At 32.1% G+C, this 12617-nt stretch overlaps 2 protein-coding genes across 3 annotated transcripts; one reads left to right on the top strand and one right to left on the bottom strand.

The window, feature by feature from the left end:
- Positions 1-2761: 2761 nt before the first annotated feature.
- LOC117170291 (RNA polymerase II subunit A C-terminal domain phosphatase SSU72) lies at positions 2762-9140 on the top strand. The gene is made up of 4 exons (XM_033356966.1): positions 2762-3082; positions 3208-3351; positions 7312-7570; positions 7693-9140. Exons 1-4 carry the CDS (start codon positions 3000-3002, stop codon positions 7792-7794), a joined length of 588 nt encoding a protein of 195 aa, XP_033212857.1. The 5' UTR covers positions 2762-2999; the 3' UTR covers positions 7795-9140.
- LOC117170290 (large subunit GTPase 1 homolog) lies at positions 8786-12438 on the bottom strand. Of its 2 annotated transcripts, none has more exons than XM_033356964.1 (4): positions 12231-12438; positions 10455-11838; positions 9150-9480; positions 8786-8933 (listed from the first exon to the last, which is right to left on the bottom strand). In XM_033356964.1, exons 1-4 carry the CDS (start codon positions 12321-12323, stop codon positions 8819-8821), a joined length of 1923 nt encoding a protein of 640 aa, XP_033212855.1. In that variant the 5' UTR covers positions 12324-12438; the 3' UTR covers positions 8786-8818. The 2 variants fall into 2 exon arrangements, with proteins under 2 accessions (XP_033212855.1, XP_033212856.1); XM_033356965.1 differs by having other exon boundaries at positions 8786-8986; positions 9200-9480.
- Positions 12439-12617: the final 179 nt, after the last annotated feature.

Genomic DNA, 12617 nt, shown 5'->3' with positions numbered 1-12617 from the left:
TGATTTCAGAAATGATTTTATTCCTTAAAAAAAGGACTAACATTCAAATTAGGGATGTGAGTCAATTAAACATTTCCCTGAAATGTAGAAAAACTTTCACAATATATTAAATTGAATATATGAAACGCTTTAAAGTTCTAACATTTGCAGTAAAATTTACATTGGACTAAAATAGAAAATAGTTGAATTTTCAACCGAAAAGATTAATTTTAAAACGCGAAGATTCATTTTCTACCAAAAATAGTATGTTGTGCTACAAGTGCAGAAAGTAGGCAGCTTCACATCAGTGTGAAGTTTTCTGTACGAGCGAGATGTGAATTGAAGGCGTGCTGCGTCGAGAAGACGAGCCGGAAACTACCCGAAGATGTGCCGATGACAATATCCCACTGGGCACCGGGACATCCTAAAGACGTTCTTAGATTGTACCTCTATGTCATATGATTTGACGTCTTTAAGACGTCTTTTGGATCTTTTCATGTATTTAAAAGGTCTTCGGGACGTCCTCAAGACGTCCACCGAAAGACGTATATAGGAAAAGTTTAGGACTAGTGTGTCCACTGGGAAGTATACTCTAATCACAAGAGTTGAAACTGTCTACTGACAGCGCCTGTTGCACGCCACATTTTTTGTGACAAATGTTGGAAATTTTCGATTTGAAAAACAATTTAAAAAAATTTGTCGGAAATTTATGGTAAAATTATCGAAAATTTCCGGGAATTTTTGGTAAATTTGTAAATCACCGAAAGTTTTCAGAAATTTAAGTTATCGAAATCTTTTTGGGAGAAATCCAAAAATATTCAGGAATTTATGGAAAATTGCTAAATTTCGAAATTTTCCTTTTCTTTTTTTTTGTTTGAAAATTGCTCAATGACCCGGAATTTTAGGTATCCAAATATTTCTAAATTTTTCAGCTTATGCTAATTTGACTGTTATTTATGTTAATTTATCACGTCAAGTTTGTCTAATTGTTATGGAAATTAATTCTGACTCGAAATGCGCATGTGCAACAGTACAAAAATTCAATCTAGTTCGAACTGCGCACGCGCAGCAGCTACGACAAGTGCTTTTATAACTGTTTTTTACCACGGTTTTGAAATTGGTAACTTCTCGCACGCAATACATACCTCGAAAAATGAACATTTTGTGCATGTGTTGCAAAAAACGAATTTCCAAAAGAATATTTGTATGTTTAATAACACAAGTACAATTTTAACCAAAGAGATGTATTTTCAAGTAAAATGGTCAATCTTAAAAAAAAGAATGTTTAGCAAAGTAGTTCATCTTTTAGCTAAGATAGATGAATTTCCCACCAAAGCAGACGAATTTTCTAATCAAGAAAATATATTTATTTTAAATAAAAAACAAGAAATAAGAAAAATCAAGAAAGAACACAAATTTCTACCAAATTGTCTAATCTACAATGAAATAGATCAGTTTTCTACAAGAATGAATTAATTTCTATTGAAAAATAAGGCAAATTTTCAATAGCAAAAAAAAAGAATTTTGAGCAACATACACCAAACTCTCGTCTTCAGTCACCCCGTTCTCGGCCTTCCTAGAACTTCTCGCTCTCGCAGTTTCTCAGGGGAGTAGAGCGAGAGCTGTTGTGACATTATATGTATGGATATATATTCTAATTAGAAACGACTCAGGCTGTCCTCACTGCTTACGTTTCTGTGCCCTCGTAATCAATTCAAGGCCATTTGAAGGCAACCCCCGACGCTTGACTGAAGGCAAGATTTTGGTGTAATTTTCCATGAATATTTTTTTGATAGTTTTGTTTTTGGTTTAATTAGTAAAAAATAGCATTAAATACATAAAAAATTAAATGTTTTAAAACCCCTCATACGAAACGAAAAAGAAATTAAAAGACAAAAGTTGTGATGAGAATGTGCCCACGCAGCGGGTAGATTCTTTTTTGACTGTTAATGATGTTTGTTACGATTAAAACGAAAACTACGCATCCTATCAAAAAGTGATAAATAACAAATTTGTAGATCTTTTTCAAATACACAATGTGTATGTGCTCAGCTTTTACCGAATTTTGTGTAGTTTTATCAACAATGTAATGTATGGTTTTCCATTATTTTTCATCCTTTCAAAACTCGAATTTTCGATTTTTCAAGAAAATTCAAAAAGTTTTTATGGTAATCTTGTAAGGCACTCAAAAAGCAACATTTTTTTGCATTACTTTTTTTCATATCGTGTGCTATTTAGCTTAAAATCTTCTTCTTCGTGTGTTTTTTGGCATGTTGTAAATGCTATAACTTTGGTAATTTTGGTTTTGTAAAAAAAGTCATTAGGAAAATTTGTTCGTCTTTTTTAATACTATGAATATCCGTGCAGAGAATGTCTGAATTTTGAAAAAAAGTGGTCTCAAACATATTCAAAATGCGCTCACTTTTTGAATTTTTATCCAAAATGGTTGACTAATGAACTTGACCTTATTTTAGGACATTAAAACAGTATACAACAGGGGGTCTCAAAACGTGGACATTTGACAAAAGCTGGAGGAGGGTAAAATCTTACACAAATCTAATACTTTCTCTGACAAGAATGTAATAAATAACATTTAAATTTTCGCGCGATATTTCTTAGGGACAGAAAGTGTGTGTAGAATGGATGCGCAGTGGATTTAACATGGCTGCCTGCCCTTCTTCTTTTCGTTTGTCTTCGTTGCTCTTCGCTGCTCTTCGTTTCTCTTCGTCATCGATGACAAAACCGGATTCCTTCTTCCTCCACATTTGCAGGGCTAGGCGTCGTCTGGCGTCTATAACAGTCTTATAACGGGGCAAGAATCGAAATAGGGAAAGGACGGTTGTGACGGTTAATTTATTACTTTTTGTAATCGTATTTGCGTGTTTCAGGTTTTGGTAAAATCTTGTTCATCGTTATCTCCTAGTAGAGCCTGCGAAACAGTTTTGAGCACAACTTGATAATTTATCAGTTTTCAGGCTAATCGCGATTTTTTTATTCACTTTTTTTGACAAATAAAAATCATGCCTGTGCCTAACTCAATCAACGTTGCGGTTATTTGTTCAAGTAACATGAACAGAAGCATGGAAGCACATGCTTTTTTAAGGTAATTTAAGTCAATCCGTTACTATTCTTATACAGAAGGTTATGTCCGGATAATATCATATTACATATATGGTTTTAGGTATTCAAATTATATGAGCTATTTTCTAACATGTGTTCTTTGCGTAGTAAAAAGGGATTCAACGTTCAGTCTTTTGGAACAGGAGATAAGGTCAAACTGCCAGGAAATGCTCCGGATCGTCCAAACGTTTACGACTTTGGAACATCTTACGAAGAAATTTACAATGACTTACTAACGAAAGACAAACAATAGTATCCTACTTCACTTATAATTAACACACTCTAACTCCCAATTTTCCTTCTATATACTACTTATCCAACATTAATCTCTGGCTAATTCCCAGATAAGGAAATACCAAACTTCGCTGAACTTCGGGCTTTTCATTGTTTTATTTCAAAGAAATGTCTGAAAAGTTCCAAATTCTTTATTTATTTTTGTTTTATTTTTTTATTACTTTTCCCCCTAGAGTGTTTAAATAAATCTATTAATGTGTATACAACTATATAGTTTGTTTCATTTAATAGGTATAAAAACTGGCAAGTATAAGTTTAAAATGGTAATCATAAACAAAGTTTGTCCGTAATATGCATTATGCAATTCATCATTTTTAATATCAATTCATTTTTTTGCGTATGGTTAAGTGTATCTAATTTTTATGATTTTTTTAAAAATCTATCTGAACTTAATTGAAACAAGTTATTTTAAATTGAAGGTAAAGTACTTAGGAGTCAAGGCAAGATATATTTTAGTTTATGAAATAATTTGCTTGTTAAGCTTGTATGCTTTTATCTTGGGGTAATTATGTCATGCGAAAAAGATTAGGGATACGTAACGAAGGCCGTGAATTTAATACCACCAGTAATTATTATTTTGTTGATTTTTATTGATTAAATTGTGTTGCGTCTTCAAATAAAGTTTTATTTTCTACCTGCAAAAATTCAAATGAGTATCCCAAATTGAGTGCATATTCATAATTAATTTGAATCAAAATAAGTCTGTTTAAAATTATGTCGATACTTTGACTGGAATTAAATATGTAAAACTACTGGGAGAGATCTAGAATTATTCATAATGAAATTTCAAATGTAGTTTTTAAATAAACTTTAAGATAATTAAGACATTCAGTAATCGGTCATTCATGAAATTGCGTAATTAATACATGTTTTCGTGGAAACTAAATGACTTTTGAGATCCAACAAACAAAATTGATTAATAAAATATCTAATTTACTAATGCTGGTGGTTATTATTTTTTTTTTTTTTTATTCAAAAAGTATTTGGTACTAGTACATCATTTTTTAACAAGAAGACGGTGGAGCTTAATTAGAAAACTGATATTTTCCTTACAATTTAAAGGAGGTAACTTTTATTAAGACAGGAGTTACTTTAAAATCTTATTACTTAGAAACATTTTAAAATTATTAATTTCGAATCTGATGATTTTAAGGCATTACTTTCTGATTTGAACTCTTTATTTTGAAAATCTCGTTGCAAAAATAGTTCGATGAAGTAAAATTTGCTTCAATTTATAATTATTTTTGAGCGTTGTAAACAAATTGTGGTTTGGTAACGCGAAGAAATGTTAAATATTTTTGTTAACTCTGTTCGGGTCTTTCGTCTCGTACGATAATTCAAAAATAATATTTCTTTTGGACCCAATAATTATGGCGAATGTGTCTAATCTCATATATTTTTTAAAATGAATATAATGGTAACATTACATTACTAATAGCGTATTCGATTATTCTGCACTGGTGCACTTCGATCTGCACCGAAGCAGGTCGGAGTGAGAAGTAATGAGCGATCGGAGAACTCTTGGAGTACACCAGTGCAGGATAAACGAAAGCGATATAAGATTTATTGCGAAGAAGTTTAAGAAAAAACAAAGTTTCAGAAATTTTAAAAATTATTTTGTTTATTTTTAATTTTATACGGTTAGGTAATAAAAACTTCGAATTTCCATGCCCAATTTCTGCCGTCTAAAGTAAGAAGTTGTAAGTGGCATTGTCGTTTAGGTCGATTTTTCTATTGTCAGGTATAAGAAAATAACCCTAAACCGCAAAGTCCCTTAGGCATATTTTTATATTGGACGACAGATTTCTAAGTGGGATATACTAACCGATTAAAATTTTTGTTATTTCTAGCCAGATAGCAACTTTTTCATCAGGCTCAACTAATTTGGTAAATTTGAGAATCTTCACTCTAACAAAAGTAATAAGGTTTTCATTTATTCGACGTATAAAATAATAAATTTATTCCTTTTTTTAACGTATAGAATAGGTTTCTGCCTATATGTAGCCTATAGAAACAGAATACTAATTATTAGATAAATATTCTGTCTATATTACTATCTAATCAATAAAATATACCAATGGTAATTGAGTCCACGCAGCTGCTTTTCACAAACTGTGTAAGTGTTACAAATATTGTAATATAATGGTCAAATTTTCTTTAATGCAGCCTCATATATCAAGATGTTAAAAAAATTAAGTTAAAAAATATATTAAATGGGAAAAAAGCCACTTCGGGAGATGCATCTAATTAATAAAAAGGTGCACATTTGTAAATCAATAACAAATTTGAGCAAGTTATTTAGAAATACAGCTTAACAAATTTTATATCATAAAAACTGTTAAAAAATGATATTATTTAAATTTTTTTATACTTTATAAAAAAACTTTAACCAAATTTTGTTTAAAAGAAAAGAACCTGAAGCATAGCATTCATAAATTCACAGTAAAAGAAATTACTATAGAATCATTATTTGCAAGTAAGCTATGTCTTTAAAAGAGTATAACTAAGCAAGACATGAACGTTATTCAAAAAATAAAAAGCGTGTGAAATCGCACTTTAAATTATTACCAACTAAATATATTGCTATTATCGAATGCTGAGATTTAATATGAGAAACATCAAACGGAATTATGATTTAAACCATTTTTCACATTATATAGTTCGGCATTAGGTGAAGGAAATATTTTTAAATATAATAAAAAATAATATACAATTTTTTATGCTCGTGGACTCGTAAATTTAGTGATTTTTAATCATTTATATAAGCAATAACTTCGATTAGAATTGACATAGTATCGTTTGCTTTGGTTCATAATTCGCAGATTTTCAGTCGATTTTAAGCCTTTATGGAGAAAAAATGTTACATGAATATTGCCAATTTTGACAGCACTTATACTATGTGAAAAACAGGGGTGCATTCAATTTCTGTTGGAAGTTTACTTTTAGAGACATGAATATATGCATGAATAAATGAATATGAATAAATGAATAAATTATATATAATTTATTTGTATTGCATCTAAACAAAATTGGGGTTTAAATTTTGTAAATATTAAAATATGGTTTTGTTTGAACAAAATACTCTTTCAACCACATACGTTTATTATTAAAAAAAAAAAAAAGAAAAACTCTTAAAACCTTGGTGATGCCTATATCCACCGAAAAAATCCGGCTGTTTTTACCAATATTTCGGTACACATAGCCATGGCCTCAAACTTTCACTCACAATTAGCTTTTCACTGATACTGTTTTAAATTTGTTATATTTAATTGAAGGTTTTTTCGTTGTTGAAAATATTTAATTTTTATCAACATTTTGAAAATTATAAGCATTGCAGCCAAAGGAAATTTTGTGGCTAAATACACGATTTAAATTAATTTGTGTCCAAAAAACTTACTCTAAAATTATTAATTATAATGATAAATCCAGGGATTCGAACGAAATTAAGGGGCATTTTCAGATATTTTCAATTATTTCTTAAAATTCCATATAATTTACCTGAAAATAATGCTAAGCATGAAAAGTAAAAAAATATAATGCCTGGAAAGAAACAAAAAGGAACTTTTTTTCTTTTTTATATAAAATACGATTAACACATAATTTTGACATTGTGCCTTCGTAGGCTCATTATGTTTTTATAATTTTTTAGACTAAGCTTAGTTTTTAGCCAAATTCCTTTAAATTCATCGAAATAATTAGAAAATATCCAAAAATGCCCCTAAATTTCGTTCGAATCCCTGGATAAATTCATGGCATATTGTGAACATTTGTTAAAAGTTAAATTTAAACGAACAAATTGCTAATTTCGATTCAGAATGTTTGTTTCAGCCCTTATTACAAGACATTCCTACCTGAGAATGTAAATATTTTTGAAACAAAAATGTACAAATAAAGACAATTCCTGAACAAGTAATTCAGTTATACGCAAAATGGCCTGCTGCACATGCTAGACAGAAATCGTCGGATAAAGCCAAGACCGGAAAGGTTTCAAGCTTCCAAGGATAAATTTGATATTCTAATCACCTGCGAAGAAAGAGTTTACGACCAAGTTATCGAATGTATGGAATCGAGAAGCCCTGAGGACAATCAACCTGTTCATTTGATCAATATCGACATCCAGGATAATCACGAGGAAGCCACCGTGGGATCTTTCCTCATCTGCGAACTCGTTACTGTGGTACTGCATCATGAATTTTCTTTCGCGCAAAATAAAATAAAAAATGTGTAATTGTAAAGGGCGAAAATTATTTTACAGGTTCTTTTTAAACTCGAAATTTAAACGAGCAATAACTGTTTTAGCTGGCAAGCAGTGACGATTTGGACAACGACATAGATGAGCTTCTTCACGAATTTGAATCGAAGTTCGCGCGAACGATACTTCACACTCTGCTGTTTTATTGAAGACTTGAAAAGAGAATTTACATTTTAATTTTAGAGCAAACACTACTCGGTTCCAAAAAAGGGACGTTACTCAAAACTCGATATTGTAAGCTCGATCTGTGCTTCCTATGTAACCGATCATGGATCGCTATTGTAATGACTGAATTAGACTTTTTTCGATTTTTTTTTTCATTTCTCAAACTCGTCTCACACTAGCTGCATCAGTATTAAAAAATTGTCAATAGTAAACTACAATCATGTCAATAAGTGATCGATGAGTGTTTAGAACTTCATTATAAATAGGTAAACTCGACGTCCCTATTATGGTAAAAAATCATTATTTTTATAGAGTTGAAATAATTTTTTTAAACATATAATGGGTTTTTCGCAAAATAGGTGATACGTTCGGGAGGAAAGGGGGTTTATTTCACAGAACGATTCTCAATGTTAAGAGCAATCGAAAAACATTACGAGAGGTATGTTCAATTGTTCATAGTATCTATAAAATATCACGTATTTTGGGAATTGCCCTTGAAGAATGTATGAGAGATGAGTTCGAGAAACGACTGATAGTTTACAAGTTTACATTACACTCAAGGACAAGTGAAACGGTGTCGCTGCGACTTTGCATAAAACTTAGAAATAATATTGTCTTTATAACTTAAACAATTAAACAAAAATCGTGAAAAAGGAATGCAGTTGGTTTCACAGGCGGAAATGATAGCAAGCAGTAGTAATATACAAAACATTTTAATAATTACAGTATGTACATATATATACGTATTTCGATCAATTTATGTATATTTATATATATGTATGTATTTTTTTATTGATAGGCAACAGAACAAATATCCAGTTTCAGATGCTGAAACAAAAGCCTTTTTCAAGAGAATTTTCTCTTCTGCGTAGACTTAAGGAGAAAAATTTCTTAAACAGAAGACTTGATAGCAAGAGAATTTTTCTTGGAAAAAATGGCTTTAATTTATTAGGAAAATTTATTAGGATACCGATGTGTAGAGGGTCGAGAGATAACAGACGCATCAACTTAATGTTGATCAAGGTGAGCGTACAATCGTCTCGACTTCTCGCGTTTCTTCTTGTTAGAATGTTTATTAATTTTCTTCCATGGCTTATCCAAACTGTGGATTGATCCCAGGTCGCTGAAACATAGATTATTTTCGTAATTATTGGCGAGGTGCATTCCTTGAGAAAGCTGTGTATATAGAATAACTAAATGGAACAACGGACGTAGTTTGCACGATCTACGAATCATGCATGTGCGCATAATGTAAGAATGGGTAACAGACTGTAAAGATGGAAGACAGAATAGTCGTTATTTCGTAATAAAAGGGTATATACATTTTAAATATAGTCACCTTATTGAAACACCGTCCGGTAATGAGTTTGTAGATGCTATTTTCTGCACTCCTCGAACATGAACGCCTGTTGCTCGGTTTTGGAAGAAAACCTTGTCTATATCTTCAGTCGTGGTTTTAAGTCCCCTTGTGGCTCTTACGGTCGCTTGGGGCAGTTGCTTATTAACCGAAAAAGCTTTTTTCCTCTGAGGAAATTCATGAAATTCTTCCTGGGATAGAGTTGGAGGAGCTACACAGTATAAGAGTTTTCCGTTTACATAGTCTTTCAGAAGGTAACGTGCTGAACGCGGATTATCAGGCTGTCCGTTATTCGTCATAAAACCTCGGTTGTCTGAAAATATTTATAATATATAAAAATTTGGATTGTAATTTTAATAATCTGGACAAAATCCTTTGATATTAAAAAAAAAACGAAGAATCTAATGATCAAATTTGGACAACACGCAAATTTGAAAGGAACTAATGTGCAAAATTCATGAAAATAAAACCAAAAATCCAACGACCCAATTTGGACAACCACCATAAAATGTTCCTATTGAAATTTAAAAACAGAATAATAATTTTCCTGAAAAAAAGAGAATTGATTTTTTTGGACAAAAATAAAAAAGAGAAAAGAAAAATGAAGGAGAGCATCGTGATTTCGTTGCTGTTCCTCCCTGCTCGAATTCATTATATTTTTTTTTGTTTTTGGTTGCCTTCTCTTTTTTCTTTCATTTTTGTTTTTGTCTAAAAAAGAAATTCTTTTCTTTTTTAGGAAAATTTTAATCTTTTTTCCAATTTCAATAGGAACATTTTATGATTGTCGTCCAAATTTGGTCGTTGGATTCTTGGTTTTATTTTCAGGAATTTTGCGCACATTAATTTGATTATTTTTTAATTTCCAAGACCTCAGTTATCATTAGCGAATCTAATGATCTTGTCCGATCAGAAGCATTAGAGGCCCTGCACGCTTTTTGCATTCCAATTGAAAAATTATCGTTTATAAATATCTGAAATCACTTTTTACACGTTTTGCGTATCACCGCACCTTCTCTAAAGGCTGAGAAAATGATTTCGGTCGCCTCAGCTTCGTTTTTTTCAATGGGAATGCAAAGAAAATGTAGTGTCTCAAAGAGGTTCGAGGTTCGCTCCTTAAATTTATCTTAGACCGAAAAACAATTCCAGTTAGACCAAGAGTTACAAAACATTAAAGTAAAGGCACCGAATTAGTTTGTAGACCTAATATTTTAAATTAAATTTATGAAATTTTAATTATATGCATTTGGATTTTTTTCTCAAATTCAAAACTATTTAAAGGTAACTTACATCCGTAGGAGTTTAAAATCTCCTCAGCAGTGGGTGGACGATCAGGATCTTCTCCCTCAATCGGCAAGGGGATCATGATACCATATGTGTCCTCAATAACATGCCTTGGAATCAAAGTTCCTAATAAAGTGACGGGTGGAACTTGATCTCTCATCTGATCGATCGGTAAAATTCCATTTAAAATCATCTCCGCTTTTGTGCAAACGAAACTGGGCATCACGAGTCCCGGACAATCGCAGAGTAGTAAATCCTTATCCACGAAAAGAGTCTGGAAGTGCTTCGTTTTGCCTGGAGTGGCTGATACGGAGACTTTTTTGCTCATTAAAAGCGCGTTTATGGTAGAACTCTTTCCAACGTTTGGATATCCAACTAATCCGATCGTTGTGACTCCTTCCGTGTAGGTTTTTCCTCTGTAAATCGTTTTGAAGAGTGAAATGAGTTCATCTCGGTTCAATAATTCTGGAGAATTAGTGAAATTTTCATTTATTTCCGGACCTTCTCCCTCTGAAGACTTCAATTCTGACAATGATTCTGGACTTTTGATTAACTCTGGCGTTGGACATGGACTTTCGTTTAATTCTGGCGACGATTCTGCACTTTCGTAAACGGATTCGACTGCAAAATCGGATGTGTACTCTGATTCATTATCGCTTTCGTTTTCCCTTTCATTTTCACTTTCATCTGAACTCTCGCTCTCGTTATCGCTTTCCAGGCACTCCTCAGATTCCTCTTCAATCGATTCTTTTTCTGCTGCTAATGTGGCAGAAAAGAAAGCAACACGAATGCCGATATTTGAGAAATAATCAGCCCAAATCTGTCTTTGTTTATCGGTAAGAAAATCAGCTTTATTAATTAGGATCACGTTCATCTTTTCGGGATTGACTTCCTTGACGTACTTCTCCAAGTCATCGCACCGAAATATAAGAGGATTACGAGCATCCACGATTTGCACGACGACATCACTTCTTTCTATCACACGCCAAAGTTGTCTCCAGAATTCTAGATTTTTTTCGTAGGGCGTGAGCATTAAATCCTGCGATTCTTGAAGCTGAACCAAACCTCGCCTCCATTCCAGAAATTCTTCTTTCTCCCTGGACTGCAATTCTTGAGCTGTGGTCGATTCGTTCCATGTTGGTCTTCTAGGTATTTTTAGCAGGATTCTGTTCTTTTCGTGAGATTCTAAAACCTTTTCTCGTTCTTCCTTGGAGAGGAGACCTATTCCGCTTTTTGGATTGACGAACTTGATATTCAACTTCTCGGCATGGAATTCGGTGCCAGCGAGCTCGGCCGTTGAAAGAAATTCTTGGAAAGAACTTTCTTCGGTTACTGATTGGAGATTGAGACGACCCCAGTCGTATCCATCATTGATGTCTGCGGTATGTAGCTGTTGAAAAAGAATGAAAATTTATTTTTTGTTTCAATAACTTGACATTCTTTTTAATACAAACATATAGAGTTTTTAAATAATTGAGAGATGAGACTTCAAAATAAAATTCTTTGTCAAAATGGTAAATTAACACTAAATGCATATTGTTTACAGACAGAAACATTCCAAGTATTCTCTGCTTTTTGCAATCTTTTTTCGTTATTCACTTATAAATATACTTGCTTAACTAGAAATTATTTACAAAAAGTTAATTAGTTTTTAAAATTTTCAATCGGAATATGTGACAGTATAAATTTGAGAATACTATTATTTTTTAAAGAACTGAGTGTTAAAGACCATGAAACACGCGTGTTAGTGTAAAAATGAAAAATGTACTGAAAATTACACACCATCGAATCGTCATCTCTTCTGATTTTTCTGGGTCCGAAACGATCTTTTATTAAAGTTCGACCGAGATATGTACCTTTATTCTTCTTGCCCATTTTGTTTCTTTTAATTATACAAAGAAATACACCAAATGAACACTCAGAAACTTTGTCAAAAATTCAGATTTATAACCTCTCCTCGAACACTTTACACTTGACATTTTTTGCCGAACATAACCAAAAAAAAATAAAAACATGCACGATAGAGATGGCGCTGTGATATGTTTGTTCCTGCTTTTAGAACCCTAAATTTAAAAGGCTTTTATTGAGAAAACCTGTTATTCTGATAAGAAGGAAAAGTTAGACCTAAATTTTAGATATAACATTTATAGATGTTTAAGTCAGTCGATT

The sequence above is a fragment of the Belonocnema kinseyi genome, chromosome 3 (genome assembly GCF_010883055.1).
Source record: "Belonocnema kinseyi isolate 2016_QV_RU_SX_M_011 chromosome 3, B_treatae_v1, whole genome shotgun sequence".
In the NCBI taxonomy this organism is placed as follows: Eukaryota; Metazoa; Arthropoda; class Insecta; order Hymenoptera; family Cynipidae; genus Belonocnema; species Belonocnema kinseyi.
The sequence above is the reverse complement of the archived record's forward strand: the minus strand, read 5'-3'. Positions and strand labels throughout refer to the sequence as shown.

Excerpts from the sequence above, each read along its gene's own strand:
- LOC117170291 (XM_033356966.1), top strand. The coding sequence starts at position 3,000 with ATGCCTGTGCCTAACTCAATCAACGTTGCGGTTATTTGTTCAAGTAAC. Across the intron at positions 3,083-3,207 it reads GAAGCACATGCTTTTTTAAG|TAAAAAGGGATTCAACGTTC; the intron begins GTAATTTAAGTC and ends TTCTTTGCGTAG. Across the intron at positions 7,571-7,692 it reads TCTGCGAACTCGTTACTGTG|CTGGCAAGCAGTGACGATTT; the intron begins GTACTGCATCAT and ends TAACTGTTTTAG.
- LOC117170290 (XM_033356965.1), bottom strand. The coding sequence starts at position 12,323 with ATGGGCAAGAAGAATAAAGGTACATATCTCGGTCGAACTTTAATAAAA. Across the intron at positions 9,481-10,454 it reads GATTTTAAACTCCTACGGAT|ACAACCGAGGTTTTATGACG; the intron begins GTAAGTTACCTT and ends AAATATTTTCAG. Across the intron at positions 8,987-9,199 it reads CAGGCGTTCATGTTCGAGGA|CTTTCTCAAGGAATGCACCT; the intron begins GTGCAGAAAATA and ends CTATATACACAG.